General features: G+C 38.0%; 1 protein-coding gene across 3 annotated transcripts in view; it reads left to right on the forward strand.

Annotated features, from left to right (window-relative positions):
• The window catches only part of VIPR2 (vasoactive intestinal peptide receptor 2), a 65536-nt gene that overhangs the window by 4265 nt on the left and 44170 nt on the right, over nt 1-17101 (forward strand). For all 3 annotated transcript variants that reach the window (XM_075746611.1, XM_075746609.1, XM_075746610.1), the window contains exon 3: nt 13938-14045. In XM_075746611.1, the coding sequence (XP_075602726.1) occupies nt 13938-14045 (108 nt within the window). The remainder of the gene's footprint in view (nt 1-13937; nt 14046-17101) is intronic.

A 17101-nucleotide genomic window follows, 5' to 3' on the forward strand; every position in this document is an offset into this window, starting at 1 on the left:
TTTTAGATTTTACTAGATTTCCTTGCTTGAAAAATGTTTTCATGTGAATAGAACATAAGATTATGAAAAAAATGACATTTTTCTTATAAGCTGGAGCAGCTGATAAAGCCATTTGTTCAGCAAGCAAAATACAAAGGTGACAGATAAATCCAGCCAGCCAAATGAAAAACAAATCTGTAACATTAAAGTAGCTAGGGCAGAGCTTGGTTAAAAGTTTGGGGCTCTTTAGGAAAGTTGGAAGTGTGTATTTATTAATTTATATTTTTTTTAATGACAAAGGTAGTAAAGTTTTATGATTAGTTATCTTTTGAAAACCGTATGCCAGAACTTGTGAGCAGAAAGCAGTCTCTACGCATCTACTGGTGAAAAGGTAAAAGTGCTTCTTGGAGTGCTTCGTTTGCATACATTACCTGCCCAGCACTCCTCTGGAAACATGTAAAATATTGAAGGGAAGGGTGAGCTTTCAGTGAGATTTCGAAAAAGGGGAAAGAAATTTTAGATCTAAAAGTAACTGAAAGTTTTTCAGTTCAAAATACAATTTTGTTTTTTACAAAGTAATGCCACATCTAAAACTAATCATTAAATTTATGTTAAATGATCTTTAAGTGGCTGGAAGTATTTAATTTCAAGTTAGTTGTACAAAGCCGTAAGCCTCATCAGTGTCTTGCCTTTTGATATGGTAGCCCAGGTATGTATCATCTCAGAATAACTGGGTTCCTTGGAATACTTGCTCTTGCCGTGCGGTTGTTTTCCTTCGGCTGAACTAGGAGATACGTAGTGTATTTGTTTTTTCATATTCAGTCCTTTCTGAATGCACTGTGACGATGATTATGATACCGCAGGGACCTGCCATCTGCAGTGCCCTGTGAGCATAAACATGAGCCTCAATGCATGATGCTTTTTCCACCTCTCTTCTTGATTTGAACATGTAACTCCCTCAGTACATACTCTAATATCCATTTGTATACAATAAAATAATTAAAAGGATCATCAACAGTTTGTATTTCACTATAATTTTTTCCTTTTGATTAATCCAGATCAGTAATTAGAAAAATTATAACAGTGCATAATTTACATGGATATCTCTTCCAAGCAAAATCTTACTGGAATAACTGATCTACATTTAGATTTTTTTATTTATATGAGTGGTGAAGAGATGGCTGTTACATAAATAACACTAGTGTGAAGCCAGATGGAGAAATAATTACTAGCACAGCTTAATGAATTAAATCTTGAATTAATAAATTCAGTATTAGCTATTACACAGTTTTGAAAGTCAAGCTCTCTTCAGTATCCACTTTTGTGATCCAGATGCTGGGCTGCTCCAAGGGTATCCTTGTGATGCACACCAGTTTTATTTTGGGTTCTCTAGGGGAAGAAAGAAGTTTTCTGTCAATGTTTTCTTCACAGCCTCTTTTCACTTGAAGAGGGATGCCTCTTGAAGGCAAACTGCTGTCTAAGAACTTCATGTCTTGCAAGGAGACAGTATGTCTGATGGTGTTGATTCAGCCTTGCAGGTAGTGATGAAACAGCAGTGGAAGGATTTATACATTTAATTGAATGCCTGGCTGAAACTAAGGGAATATTCCATTTTTAGGAGACTGGAATAAAGCCCCTGTGGTAAGGAACCCTTAAAAACTATATGTTTAATGTTATAGGAGAATTTATCCTGTGCTTCATGTTATGGACACCTTTACCAAGAACCTGTTCAGAAGAGCCTATGTTAAATATATGCATTTACATTTCCAAAAATATCCATTCTCTATGTGTCCTTATTTTCCTAATAAACTCTCTGTAATCATACAAAGATGTAAGGAGTATTTTGAACAGAGACATGCAGATTGTCACAGTGATACTCTGCCAATAAAGAAGAATTACTAATGACAATTGGCAAGCTGGAACTGGTCCAAGTCCTAGTTCCGCACCTATAACTTGTAGTACACTTCAAACATAATTCATTACAATAAAATCTCAAAACCTATTTCACTTTTTCCTGAATGGGAAAGATGGTTATACAGCCCTTGTCATGCTTTTCTAACTTTAGTATGTGCTACCTGCCTCACAAAATCTATAATGAAAGCTAGGGGAAGGTCCCGTCTAGAATTTGGAAATAAAGGTTCACTGGGATTTTCCACAGGAGTCTTGGGCATCAATTATCAAAATCAGTGGGAATTTTTTCATTAACTTCTTGGGCACCTGAGAAGCCTTCAGACCCCTGTGTAACATGCTCCACAATTTGGCTGGCATACACAGCTACTGAATTTTGGAGGATCCAAATTTTATGGGACAGGCAGTTTCTCCTTTGGCCTAGATGGCAATTGTGTATGGAACACCTTATCAAATACTTCCCAGCTCCCAGTTAGGGAGGCATAAAGGAAAGATTTAAAGGTGGTTGTGGTTTTTTTTTCTTTTTTTTACATAATAAAATGATGTTATAGTCATCTTACCTGAGCTGCCTCATAACATGGGCTGAAGAATTTCACTGAGTAATTTTTGTAGTGCACCTAAATCTTTGACTATGAAATCTATGAAGGACTAGCTTACTCCATGGCTTAATAAAGCAATAGTGTGATTTGCAAGGAAACACTGTATAAATACTGTGTAAATACCCTCCAAACAATGCTAACGATATCTTAAAACCACAGCACCCAATTTGTCTGAATTCTGCTCATTTGCCAACATCAAACTGTTAGACATCTGGACCTCCTGCTTTACACCCTTTGGGGGATTTTCAGGCATTAGCACATACTCTTCCATTAGTAGGGAGCATTACACTCCATTTAGGGAAGAAAGTCACTCTCCAAAGATCTATGGCAGTGCCTTCCTCTCTGTAGTGCCTTCCAGCTAATCTAGTTGTTTATTTTATGAAGACTGCATTAGCTTCCATCCACATTTGTTTTCTTCTTTCCTCCTATAATTTGACACCCGAGGTATGGATGCACCTTAGCTGGAAGCCTAGGAGAGGATTTTTTTTTTTTTGCACTCTCATTTTTGGAGGGCAGATTAATACTATTCTAAATAGCTCATAACGGCTACAGGTTTTGAGGTCCATACTGGAAAACACTAGTTTATCTTTTACCTACTACCCGTGGCTTGTCTTCTTAAAAAAATAGAAAGCTCCCAATAATAGTCATTGAAAATAAATAAAAAAATAGCCAACTGCAAATTTCTGTCTTTTTTTGGTATTTAAGATTTTACCTTATAAAGTAATTGATTGATTTCCATTCACCTTTAAATGAAAAGGGAAATCTTATGGTCAAAAATGTTAAAACTCAGTCAGTAGACTTTATAACAGGGTTCTACAAACAGAAGTCTGGGGTTTTGGGGTTTTTTGTGTGCGTGTTTGTTTTTGACTGAGTGGCTGCACAGTTAAATGAACCTTTTTGGCTCTTGCTTTCCAAAATGTGTTTTTATGAGACTCATATGCCAGACAACATTTTTAATTTTAGATATGGCATCTTAACTTTGAGGAAAGGATGTAGATGGAAAGAGAAATGACTTTTGAAAGAATTTCATAAACCTCTCAAAGAGAGCCTTCATAATGCTGCTAGCAAAGGGAAATTAAAACAGACAGGACTACCAAAATGATACTCTCACTTGTTCATAAGTTTAAAGAAAGAGGGACCAATGTCACTATGTAATCTAATCTTGCAAATTACACTGCCAGTAGAATTTCACACGGTAATTCCAGCACATGATCTTGTGGATGAAACAACACATCTTTCTGAAAGCTCTTCAGAGCGGTGGGATGAATATTCAAATGTTGGACCCATGGCAAGTTGTTCAAAGGTTAGTGTATCCAACTAACCTCTGCTGTTAAGGTCATTTCTTCATTAAGAAAGGTGCCTATTTTGTGTTCCAAACCCACCCACCCACCTACACACACACCTCTCTCTGTATCGTGCAGAAGAACTGACTGTGAGCATAACTAAGCCAACCTGACAATCACTCTCTCCTCCGCATCAGTAAATATGAGATTTACACGAAGACAGATGAGGCCTTTCTTTTGCTATGTGAAAAGAAATCTTCTCAAGATTCCCCCTTTCTTAATCCTCCCAATCTCTTCAAGGTGTTCCATCAGTTTTTGTTTGGTTTTTTGCAGCTATTTTCTCTGCAGAATGAGTCAGTAGTTCAGACTGCACTGTTGCTTAGAGTTACCCATGATACCAGTAAAGGTAGAATTAAATGAGATAGTGGGATCATGGAACTTCCTTTTATGCAGCACCAGTAGCTCTTGGCAGGACAGCTGTAAGTTTCTTGAATCTCTGTGCTGCTGCTTTTCTAGCTGTTGTACAGACATGCTGCTACTTTTTGGTTTACACGTTTTTTTATGAGGAGAGCTGAAGCGGCTGCTATGAATGTTTGTCTGTTTTGGCTTCCATTAATTGAAGTGTCATCGTTAATGACACCACATAAAACTGATCATTGTTATGGTGTTGACAATGTCTGTGGTTTGTGGAAGCTATACTTAATTATTTGAGGGCAGAAGAGAGGCAGAGGTGGCTCATCTTTTGGCGGTAGATGAGAAAGAACCTTGAGTGAAAGGAGTTGCCTACTGAAAAATAACCAACCAGAAATAAGCAGTGAAGACCAAGAAAATGTCCTGATTAACCAAATTCAGAAATCTCACATAATAAAGGTTACTAAGGGTGACAGTAACAAACTGTTTTGGAAAGAAGAGAGGCAACGTGGCCACAGATACATTCTACAATTTTGAAAGTCTGAAATTTCTACACACCCCCCCCTCCCAAATGTAAATAGAAATTCAGAAGTAGACATTAATAAATGGCATTTGGAGCCCTGAAAAAGGAAAGTGCATAGCAATAAGTGAATTTATTGTGTTTTTTAGAAGATTCTGAAAGAAATACTGCCCCACATAGTTTTGTGCTTGAGTCCTGATAAAGACAGCTGTGGCCATGGCAGTCTACTCTCCATGACATCCAAAGTTCAAATACCACAAGGAAGCAATCCTGAATACCAAAGCAGTAAAAAAAACCCTCCAACTAGTACAACAAATAGCATGTGGTTTAGGCATAATCCAAACTAACAGAAATATATGGTCCCAATACTTTACAGAGACTTTAATTTTGTGGTGGGGTTTATATTAACAGGAGGCTAATATTTAATGATATTTTTTGAAGAATGTACAGCAGGCCTAAATTGGGGCAACACGAAGATGAAGGTGTCACTTACAGCTGTGGCTGTACATCCATGAATGTATTTCCAGTGTAATAGAAAATGGTGTTCTTATGGTAAGATTAGAGTGCTGTCCAGTCATACTAAAATAAATGCTGTTGTGTCCAAAGAACATTTTGAGAAATTAGAAAGCAGGATTTACTTGGTAAAAAATTTGGATGGAAATGTGGTTTCTTTTTCAGAGGGTTTTTTTTCAAAGTTTTTAGCTGGCAACTTCCATATTTCCTTACCATACCCTAAAAATATGTAATTTACATTAAAAACTAAAATTTACATATATATTTTGATTCTCTGATGGGAAACTGTTCTTCAGAAAGGAAATAAGGCATTTCTGCTGAAACGTTTCATTTAGTGAGAAGCCAGTAATCCTCTAGAAATCTCAGTAGCAGTGTTTTTGCCATTCCTGGTAATAGGACTGGCTTTTGAAAACCTATAAACTGCAAACATTTTAGGTGAATATGAGATACACTCTATTGGTTTTGTCATTCTGTTTAACTAGTTAAATCTGATGTATAGTGTAGACTTCCAAAATTCTACTTGCTGTGCATGAGTAGTTTTTGTTGACCAGCAATTAAAAAAGTTTACATTCGCATTTCCTCAGTATTTCTGAGTAATCAGAACTTGTATGCACTCTGTACAATTTCATAACAGTGCTTTAGTTCAACATAGGCATATTGGAGCTGGTTCTTGACAGTCCTGCAACTAGTGTTTTCGTTTTCACAGGATGGCAGGCCAGCTGCTCCTTGTGGAGGAGGGCTGGGAGTCCCTGGGCAGGCAGGGCAGGCAGGGCCTGGCAGGCAGAGCCCATCCCACCCTCAGGCAAGGCAGCTGGAGGGCAGCGAGGGGCAGCCCCAGCCCGGGGCCTCAGGCACCTCCCTGGGGTAGGGAGAGCTGAGAACATTAGCCTGAGGGTGGGGGGTGAGGATCCGGGCTGGTGCGGACAGCCAGGGTCGAGCACAGCCCTGGGATGGCTGGGCAGGGCCATAGAGGTGGGCAGGGCCCAGGCAGAGGCAGGCACAGGCACTGCTGTGAGGAAGCTGAAGTCAGGTGCACCCACATCATCGCTGAAGGCTTAGAGGGCACCCTGGGCAGGGGCGTGAGGCTCATGGCACTTGGGGCCCCTACAGAAGTAGATGGCAAATAACTAGCAAAGTAGCTTGGGGCAGCGGTATTTTTACTACTATCTTCTTCCTATTACCACTTTAAGCAGTTCTGTTGTGTGTTTGCTTTGCTTCCAGTTTGCTAGCTTGCTATTTCTGTAGCACCTCATTTTCCTTTCTTTCTTACTGTGTGAAAATGCAGAAAGTATTTCAGTCTGCATATGTTCATCAATTCTCATGCGGCCTAAACATGCTGGGGCGTTCAGACCTACAGTCTAGAAAGCATTGCCCGTAAGAGGTGAGATTGCTTCTGCTTTGTCAAGTTAACTACAAAAATCAAAAAGTTTCCCTGTTCAAAAAATAAACCCTGAACTAGCTGACAACTTTCTGGCTGATTTTCAAAGCACTTTCTCTTTGTTTCATGTATCTTGCATGCCTAGACAGTTTAAAAAAATGCTAAACTTCCCTTTGAATTGGCAATTTTTAAAATCCAAATGCAAAGTGCCACCTAGTGGTTAATATATGGATAAAATGTATATATATAAACAAAACTGTCCAGTACAAAGTCAGTGTTACACATTTTTATAGATGAAGAAGCACATGCAGGTAAGCCAACTTGTTGCTCAGAGACTGGATCTCAGATAGCAGGATGAGGAATGTGGTGGCAATACTGACATAAGCTGAAAAAATTAGAAACAAAATGTAGTTTGTAGTCTGTTACATTTCCTTACATTATAAAGTGTCTGCAAATGCATCACAAGTATTAAAGACCAAACATTCAAATAAAGTGAGTGATCTCATTGAAACTAAGAATAGCATCTGTGGTATCATCTGGAGGAACAGGAGGAGAGAGCAGTAGAGGAGTGACACCGCGGCCACACTTTTGAGCGAGCCATTGAACAAAGGTTTTCTGGGAAGATTGTTTCCTTGCATATGCTGTGAGTGACACACCAGAGAAATAAATGATGGAAATTAAGACATTGACAAGAGATTGTTGTATGTAGGATGCAGGGGATTTCTTCTTGACACCACAGAAATAGAGATGAAGAACCTATTGGTTTTCTTTGCTAGCTTTATTAATAGGTAAAGAAGGAGGTAAAGAGTATAGTAGTAGAGATACACAGGAAAAGTTGGGGAACTAAGGTCAAGAGCTGGACTGTTTTTATATGCGTACATATCCGGATGAAAGAACAAAAACAGTCAAGGCTTGAGAATTTATTGAAGCTGGAGGCAGATACTAAATCAATGAATGAACATAAAAGGATATAAATGTACGCTAAAATACTTTAGGTAATTAGATTTTTTTTTAAAAAAAAATTGATAAAGAAAATTGCAGACATGAAAATAAGCATTGGAGCAATTTAAGTTTTATTTAACATGTGAGATACTTTCTATAGCATTATTGGTAGAATTGTTACTAGAACTAAAACTTTATACCTTATTTAAAGCTACAAATAAATATGTTTTGTATCTTAATTGATATCCTTTGGACATAGTAGGAAACAGGCATGTATATATGCAGGAGATGGGTAAAACGTCCACAGAATAAGAGTACATAATGATTTTATCAAATGCGGCAGTGATGGATGACAATCCAGAAGTCATAACACTGAATGAATTAATGGCTGGATAGAGAGTAGTAGAGAGTGAGTACGGAGTAGAATGTCAAGCTTGATCAAGCTAGATATTTTGTGTGTAGAAAGAGACACATTTAATATAGCGTTTATCACACCTTCATTTTCCAACAGTGTAGGCATTTACAGCACTGCAGGCTGCTCTGTAGTCACTGGGGAGAAACAGGCAATTGTTGGGAGCAATTAATCTGGCCTATTTTCATGTGTTTTAGGATGAAGTGAGTCATGCTCTGTCACACTCTGACAATATTGCATATGTCATTGTTGTTGTAAAAAGATACTGTGGTGGCTAAAGAGCAATATCTACTTGAAGACCTGTGAAACTCACCAAGGTCTCCATTTGTGCCACATCTTGAATTTCCAACATCAGTGGGAAATTAAATGCTAGTTTCAGTTGTGCACAGTTAAGCTCATGCAGTACAATAGAGATATGTTGTTGGAAGAGACAAATTGATGCAAGTGTAGTAAGAATGGAGTTGTTAATTGTATCCCATCTCTGCCTAAGGGTGTGTTTTGCTAAGAGTAGAAAAAGATATATGACTGCAATATTGTCAAAAATCTGTAGTAATAAGAGGAGGGGGAAATGAGGAAAGGTGTGAGTTGAAAGCCCAGAAAAGTGTATATGGTTTAACAGTTGTACTTCTAACAGGCCCTCACAGCACACCAGTAACACCATTATTTCAGCATTCAGCACAATTTTCAGAAGCACACTGTAGTCATTCAGTGACTATAAATGCCACCAGGACATTTCAGCAGTTTTCTCAGATTTCCTGTACCATAATAGATAAGGCTGTAAATATACAGAGATTGAGGCTTAATGTTTTCTTGGAATTCTGATGACGGCCACTCAAGTTTCGTTCTCATGATTGTTGATGCATCTGAATATAGTCTAGATGTAGGAAATACATCTTTTGTGTTATTTCATTATTTGATTAAAGGAGTCTAAAAAAAGTATCATTGTCTCCTGTGCTGTAGATGCCTGTAATGTCCTAAAATACGGAGGAAAAATGGAGGTAAAAAATATATTCTTCACAAACCATTAGTGACAGGTGATGTTTTGAATGTCAAAAACTTGTATACTGATTTCCTTCATGAAAGCTAGCTTCGAGATCCAATACAAATTACGTTGATTAATTTTGGTGGGAACAGGACTTGGACTTCTGTTTTTCTGTATAATATTTGATGTAAGTGGAGCTTGAGTAAGAGTTTTGTGGGGTTTTGTGGAAAAGGTACTAATGGTGCTCTGAATTCCATGCTGTTCAGCTGCTGTTCTAGCAAAACCTTATCCTAGTCCATATAGCTGTGTAGCAAAAATTTATAAAGGCCTCTGAACTGTTTGCAGATTGTTGTAGCAAATCCACCATTTTACAGAGAGTATACTGAACAAAAGGGAAAATTTGTGAAAGCCATCAGCTTTTATGGGTGTGCATGAACACTGCCATGGCTCATCTCAGCTCTCACTTGTTAGTGGAAATGAGGATGAAATAAAAAGGTCTGAAGTCGCTCAAGATGCTAATTGTTCTTGTGCACTCCAGGGCTTGTTTATGCTGGCGCAGGCAGTACATCCATCAAAGCCAAAAGAGTTGCATTTTGTCACTTTAGTTCTCAGTGCTGGCAGATGAAGAAAATAGTTTCTTTGTCTTTCTTGTGTGTCACATTGTTGATGTTGTTTCTGGCTTAAAATCAGTTGGGAAGGAAGCATGACTTGAATTGGCTGAAGTAAACATTCTTTTATTTTGCATAAGCCCTGGTGTTGCATCATAGAGATGTAGGACTTGAATTTAATCCAGTACTGCAACTCAGGAAGCATCAAAGCATGTTTAAGTTCTATTGACTTCAAAGGGTAAGAAGATGACTTGCTCAGATGTAAACCTCTTAAATTATATACACATGGCCATGTCAATATCATCTCAGAGATATCATTACTAATGCTAAAAGCCACAAGTGCTGGAGGGAGTAGAAGGTGGTCAGGTAAAACAGAACATGAGCTAATTCTTAATAAAATGTATGAACCAACTGTAGGGGCAGATACACCAGAAAGGACAAACTCTGCATGATCATCAGGAAAAAAGGAATAATTATGGAGTTCAAACAGTATTACATTCTGAGTCAGTTGCTAAAAACACTCATTCCAGAGGTAAAGACCAAAAACCTGAAAAGAGTGAATTGTCAATGGGAACAGGAACTTCTCAGCCAACTGTGGAATACAAATAACAAGAACGCCACTCTCACAGTTCCTCGTCCTAAGTAAGTCTCCCTTACCCTAAGGTAAGGCTAAAAGAAGTAATCAGATATATTGGTGTAGGAGTCAAAGTTACTAAAGGAACCAAAACAATTAGTCCTCTTCAGGTAACCGGAGAACTTGACAGGCTGAGATTAGTCACACAGTATTAAGCAAAAAGAATGGAATTGGTTAAAGACAGGTACCTAGAGTCTAGATTCTGCAACCGAATTAGCAACTTCAGGCTCTCTTGGGAAGAAATAAGCATTTTTTAGGATGAAATTCTTCTGACCCATTTTAAGTGTTTGCTTTAGAAATATGTTAATTTAAACATGAGCCAGCAGTGCACCCTTACGAAGATGCAGTGTTACCATATACTGTGCTACGTTAGCAAACTGGTAGATTAAGAGAAGCAATTGTCTGTCTCTATTTGTCTCTGGTGAGACTGCATCTCAGCAGGGTACTGTGTCCAGTTTTGGGCTTCTGTGTACAGGAAAGGCATTAATCAGCTCAGCAGAGCTGAGCGTGGAGATGGCACTAGAATATGCAGCATATAACGATTGACTAAAAGCTGGGTTTGATCAGCTTGGAGAAAAGTGATCTGATTGCTGTCTTCATCTACCTAATGGGCTTACAGAGAAGAGGAAGCCAGATTCTTCTCAGATGTGAACAGGGTAAAAAAACCCAGCAAACAGACAACAGGAAGCAATGGAAGCATCCTGCAGCAAGGGAAATCCTAATTAGATGCATGGCAAAATTCTTCATGGAGGAAGTTGCGTGTGTGCAGGTTGCCCAGAGAACTTGTGATAGATTGGAGATCTCTGGAGATTTTTGGTGCTTGACTGGAAAAGTCATTGAAGTGAGTATGAGTGAGTGTGTGAGGTAATGAACAGGAATACATTTGTTTTACACCTCTTCGGTGGTTGATACAGCATACAAAGCAGTGGAGAATGAGGTACCACACAGATAAACTTTGTGAAGTGTTCCCATTAGTAATCTCTTATTTTTGGCGTTGTCTTTCTGAATATAGAACAGATGATGCATTTAGAGCTGTATAATCCTAAGAGGAGTGAAGAAAGACCTAGTCCTCATGGGCAAGTGATGACTCTGGAGAATAGCATTTCCTTGGGAAATTGTACAAAGATGACTCTACGGAATTGTTGACCAACTGCAGAATTTAGCCCATAAATCTCCTCTCATTTTTTCATTTCCAAACCATATTCTTGGTACAGTACAGAGGCTGCCTCCCAACTATCACACTTAGATGTCTTCCAAAGGAAAGCAAGGCCCATGGGAATGCTATGCCACTGGCTCTCCTTCAAGCTGCAGCTAGGCCATACCCCCAAGGGTGAATCCAACTTCCAGTTCTGTAACACACTCTTGGGTTCCCTAGTTTACATGTACTTTGAAAGTAATTTAAACTTAAAGGCTGTGGATATTTTCTACCTAGACTTTCATAAAGCCTTTGACATCATTTCCCGTAGCATTCTCCTGGAGAAACTGGCTGCTCATTGCTTGGATGGGCTTACGCTTCACTGGGAAAAAAAGCTGGCTGGCTGGCCAGGCCTAAAAGGTTGTGGTGAATGGAGTGAAATCCAGTTGGCGGCTGGTCACAGGTGGTGTTCCCCAGGGCTCAGTACTGGGGCCAGTTCTCTTTAATAATCAGTGATCTGGACGAGGGGATCGAGTGCACTTTCGGTAAGTTTGCAGACAACACCAAGTTGGGCAGGAGTGTTGATCTGCTTGAGGGTAGGAAGGCTCTGCAGAGGGATCTGGACAGGCTGGATCGATGGGCCAAGGCCAACTGTATGAGGTTCAACAAGGCTCAGTGCCAGGTCCTGTACTTGGGCCACAACAACCCCAGGCAATGCTACAGGCTTGGGGAAGAGTGGCTGGAAAGCTCCCTAGCAGAAAAGGACCTAGGGGTGTTGGTCGATCTGCCTGAATATGAACCAGAAGTGTGCCCAGATGGCCAAGGCGGCCAATAGCACCCTGGCTTGTATCAGAAATAGTGTGGCCAGCAGGAGCAGGGAAGTGATCGTCCCCCTGTACTTACCACTGGTGAGGCTGCACCTCAAGTACTGTGTTCAGTTTGAGGCGTCTCACTACAAGAGACAGTGAGGTGCTGGAGCATGTCCAAAGAAGAGCAACAAAGCTGGTGAAGGATCTGGAGCACAAGTCTGATGAGGAGCAGCTGAGGGAACTGGGGTTGGTTAACCTGGAGAAAAGGAGGCTGAGGGGAGACCTTATCACTCTCTACAACTACCTGAAAGGAGGTTGTATCCAGGTGGGTGTTGGTCTCTTCTCCCAAGTAACAAGCAGTAGGACAAGAGGAAATGGCCTCAAGTTCTGCCAGAGGAGGTTTAGATTCGATATTAGGAAAAATTTTTTCACCAAAAGGATTGTCAATCATTGGAACAGGCTGCCCAGGGAAGTGGTTGATTCACTATTCCCGGAGGTATTTAAAAGAGGTGTACATGTGGTGCTTAGAGACATGGTTTAGTGTTGGACTTGGCAGTGCTAGGTTAGCAGTTGGACTTGATCTGAAAGGTCTTTTCCAATCTAAACGGTTCTGTGATTCTGTGAACTTTGAAAGTAGGATGCTATGTGAACATCAGCTGTCCAAGTTTAATTGCACTAAGATGGTTTAACACAAATACTTTTAAATGTTCCTTTTCCAGCTTCATTTAACTCAGGTGGCCTGATTTTGGGCATGACCTCACTAGCACAGAGTAAATGAATAGTCAATTGCTAATACTATAAATATTCTGAAGAATAGTGTAATATATGGATGTGAGTAGCTCCTAATCCGAGTTTCACATTGTCTACTGAAGAGAACAAACTTTCCTTTATACTTTCTGTAATCTTATGGAGATAATACTGGTAGGATAAAGTTTTGTTTCTCTCTTTAGCATTAATTACAAATTTAAATTGTTGACTGTCACTTGCCTTATTTGAAGACATAAATGCCTGGAATTTTGCACATGGTCTTTTTGTTTTTGGAGAGAACTTGAACTGAGATAGTACAAGTAACATTTCCTTACTTCTTTGTACTCATAATTCTTCATAAAGCTTACACTCAGAAACCTTCCTAACTCTTGACTTAGAAGGCATGCATTATAAGTAGTCACCTTTAAACAAATAGAGCATACTTGATCCAAGTGCCCGTGATGGGCTATAGGAAGATTTATGCTCATCCACAAGATACTGCTTTTGAGCCACATTTATAGAGACATCAGCATGGGCAAAACCATAACAAGTAGTTACTAACTACTAGTCACAAGTTGTTACTAGTACTACTATAAAACATGCCTGTAACATTTTATGACAGCACTTCCTGAAATAAATATGCAGAAGCATTCTTTGTTCAAATCTCTGTTATTTAGTTTAGGAGAGATGATTTTGTTAGTCCATGCCTGTTGTTCCAAAAATTCTTCACTCATGGTGCACTCCCATTGTATTTGTGATGCTGAGTCCAATGAACTATTACTTTTTTAACATTTTCTTACCTTTATTTGGCATGATCCCATCAAAATGACATAGTTTAACGAGACATTTTGCAAGCAAGGTATTAACTGACTGAAAAGTAAACTGGTTAATCAGCAGACTGTTATGATTCCCTTAACATTTTAATAGAAAATACCATCTTTGCAACTTTCTTGAAAGAGTCTAATCTTTCTTGAACTATTCATCCAAAGCTTCCACCAAGTCTTTTTAAGGTAAATACAGTAGGGTGATTTGGACCAGACTGAGTTTTCAAGTCTGTTACTGCTGGTTTTGTTTCAGGATGTGTTGGAGTTTGGGATAACATCACCTGTTGGCGTCCTGCGAAGATTGGAGAGACTGTCACTGTCCCTTGTCCAAAAGTATTTAGCCTTTTTTCTGGCAAACCAGGTATTTAATTTTAAGGTGTATTTTTGCTGGCTTCTCTTTGGTATTTTATAATATGCTAAAAATGGGGGAGGTTTGCAGTATAAAGTTTTTATTTTCTTTTAAAGAGTTAAAATAATAGATTCTTAACAGAGCTGTTCATGATACATCATGAAAAGACTGAATTGTCTTTGTGGTCCATCTGCTGTTCGTTGAGTCAGATACTAAATAGATATTCTGATACAGTGACAGTCATCAAGGCCAAAGACATTGCTTGCTCTATATTTGACCTATTTATGTTAATTATTAAGGCAGCTGAGCCTGACTGACATCTTTAACAGTTGCCAGCAGGTCACATGCAAGTTGTTCCTTCTGTGCTTAGGAGGGGAGCTCTGCCTTGCCTTCATGAGAATAATGAACCAATATTAACACATAATACCTAAAAATTATCACTATTGCAATTTAAGGTAATTATTATGAAACCTTTTATTCTGCTTTTTAATGGAACTTGAAAAGGGCTCATCAGTGTCTCACAGTGCTGAAACATTCAACTGTTTTAAGTCTACTGTCTTCTGTATCATCTTGTCAATATATCATACTGTGGTTTAATTTTGCACTGTGGCTTGTTAGTGGGGTTTTAAAAATGGATGATGCACACATAGCATTTCACATATGTATCTCAAAATGCAGCAGGAAAAATCTTACGCCCATTGCTCAGGTGAGAAACCTTTGTCATGAAGAGCTGGTGAAGGATGCAAAACTTAGCACAGTGATTTAATTCTGCTTTTGAGGTCTCTATGGAGAGCTTTTTAACAATATTACTTTTAACATAGAGGCTAACTTGAGGTATGACTAAAATACCTTTATTCTCAAAACTGTTGATAAGGTCTGTTCCAGTAAAAAAATAGATAACTAAAACAATCTGCAGATAAGCAAAGGTTTTCATTCCTGGAGCTGATGAATCTTCATTAGTTTATCATAGATAGTCTAAACAGTTTAGAAAGGGGAAAGTATGTGTAATCTTCACTAAATCTTGTGAAATCTATAAAAGTATTCAAATGACTCAAATGAAGACGTTAAGGTGTTGTCATAAGACAAGGCAAACTAATAAATATAAAAAATTCAAAATCTGAATTAAATCACACTGCTTCTGTCTATTTGCCAGAAGCTAGAGCATGTATGCTTTCTCTGGAGTTTAGATGTTTGATATTTAACAACTGTTAGCATCTTATATTACAATAACATTTTAATTTTCCTATAAAACAACTTCAATAACTAAGTCTGTCTTGCTTGGGCATGGTGTCATCAAGACTGAAAGATCACTTCCTTTTTATAGTTTGCTATAATTTTCCCATATACAGCTTTTTTCATAGCTACCTGTTTACTTCTTGCTTGTGGAACTAACAGGGTAGTTTTTTAGAGGATTTTTTAAAATCTTGGCTTTCTATAGTTTCAGAGAAGGAAGACAACAAACATCTTGCATGGTTGATTCTATTAAGATCTAAGTATCTCAGCACCTTTATAATTTGATTATGCTCAGGAATATCTAACTTATTTAATTCATACACAGTGCATTTCAAATTCACTTGATTCTTATGGCAGGAAATTATAAAAATATATTTAAATAAGAAACCTAACTCTTTCTGTTTAGCCAGATTTGTGAGATGTATGGTTTAGATTTTTCAGGGTTTAAGAGGAATTACAATTCTACAAGATGATCTAGACTACCTTACTTTTTATGGAAGTATTCCAAATCATAAGTAGACTTTTAAATACCATCAATGCCTTAAAGGATTTCTTAATTTAAATTCTGAATTAAAAAAAGTAGTTGTCTTCTCATCTTTACAACTTTTGGAGAACTGGCTCTTAATTTCTTCTGCGATGGTCAAGGTTATAGTTTAAGCGTGCCACATAATTAATTCTTTATTGAACATTAGTAACTTTATATTAAATGACTTTTTACTGTAAAAGCAATCATTGTATTATATTATCAATCATATTATCCTATAATGTTTTTTCTCTGCTGTACATGACAATGTAAGTATGTGAGTATCGGAAAGTTAATTCTGTGAATTTTTTATTCAAATGTATGTGTCCAATTATGAGGTTTAAATAAGGTTGCCATCTGAAATATTTAATTGCATGGAATGATGGTGTAGAAATAAACAATGTCTTCCATAGAACATTGCCTAACTGTCTTTAAGTTAGAAGGCCCTACAGTACTTACAGTAGAAAATACTTCAGCATCTTGAGTACATAGAGTGTTCTTGCAAAACTGGCTTTGACGTAATTTGTGGTTCTGTTAACACATTCCTCTGCTCTGCCTAGTCAGAGAATCTTGATGTACTTTTAAAGTGAAAACTCTTCAGAGTGTATAAATAGGTTACATTTTCTTTAAAAAATGCCATGTCTATGCCAAGTGGCAGAAGTGGTCCTGTTGTTTGAGTAGACACTGTGGTTTGAGGTCAAGGTCGTGTTATAAGCTAGAAAGATTTGGTTGTTGGTTGGTCAACCATTTGTAGGATATTTACAACTTTCCACTGAAGACTTTATACAAAGAAGAAATTCCAGTAACCAATCAGCAAGATAAAAATCACAAAAGCTTTAGCTTGGAGTGTATATAAACACGTTTGGTTATTCTTGGCCAAAGTTGATCTGTGACGCTTAAATTTGTTATTGTGTGGTAAAAACCAGACATCTTTAAGTCAGTTAAAGACCAATGGTAAACTCCAAACCAAAGCAGTATGTTATTATAGATTTCAAGTATCATGGATATAAAACTCGCTGTAAGAAACATGAGGGGAACTTGCCCATGATTTGGCATCATAAGTTACAATAATTTTAATGACTATTTTTTGTTGTGATATCAGACTCTTCAATTTTCTCCTATGGAAGCTGTTCCATACTGTATGAACATTGGTTCTTATTAATCAGGGTAAGGAGCAGAATCATGGGTTGCCCCCATCTCATCTGTGTGACTTCATCTGGGAAAAGAGTCAACTTCTTCTCTCACTTTCATCCAAAAAATCCTTTCTGAAATTAACAGATGTTCAAAATTCCTTTCCAACTATACTTGCACA

The sequence above is a fragment of the Balearica regulorum genome, chromosome 2, assembly GCF_011004875.1.
Source record: "Balearica regulorum gibbericeps isolate bBalReg1 chromosome 2, bBalReg1.pri, whole genome shotgun sequence".
Classification (NCBI taxonomy): domain Eukaryota; kingdom Metazoa; phylum Chordata; class Aves; order Gruiformes; family Gruidae; genus Balearica; species Balearica regulorum.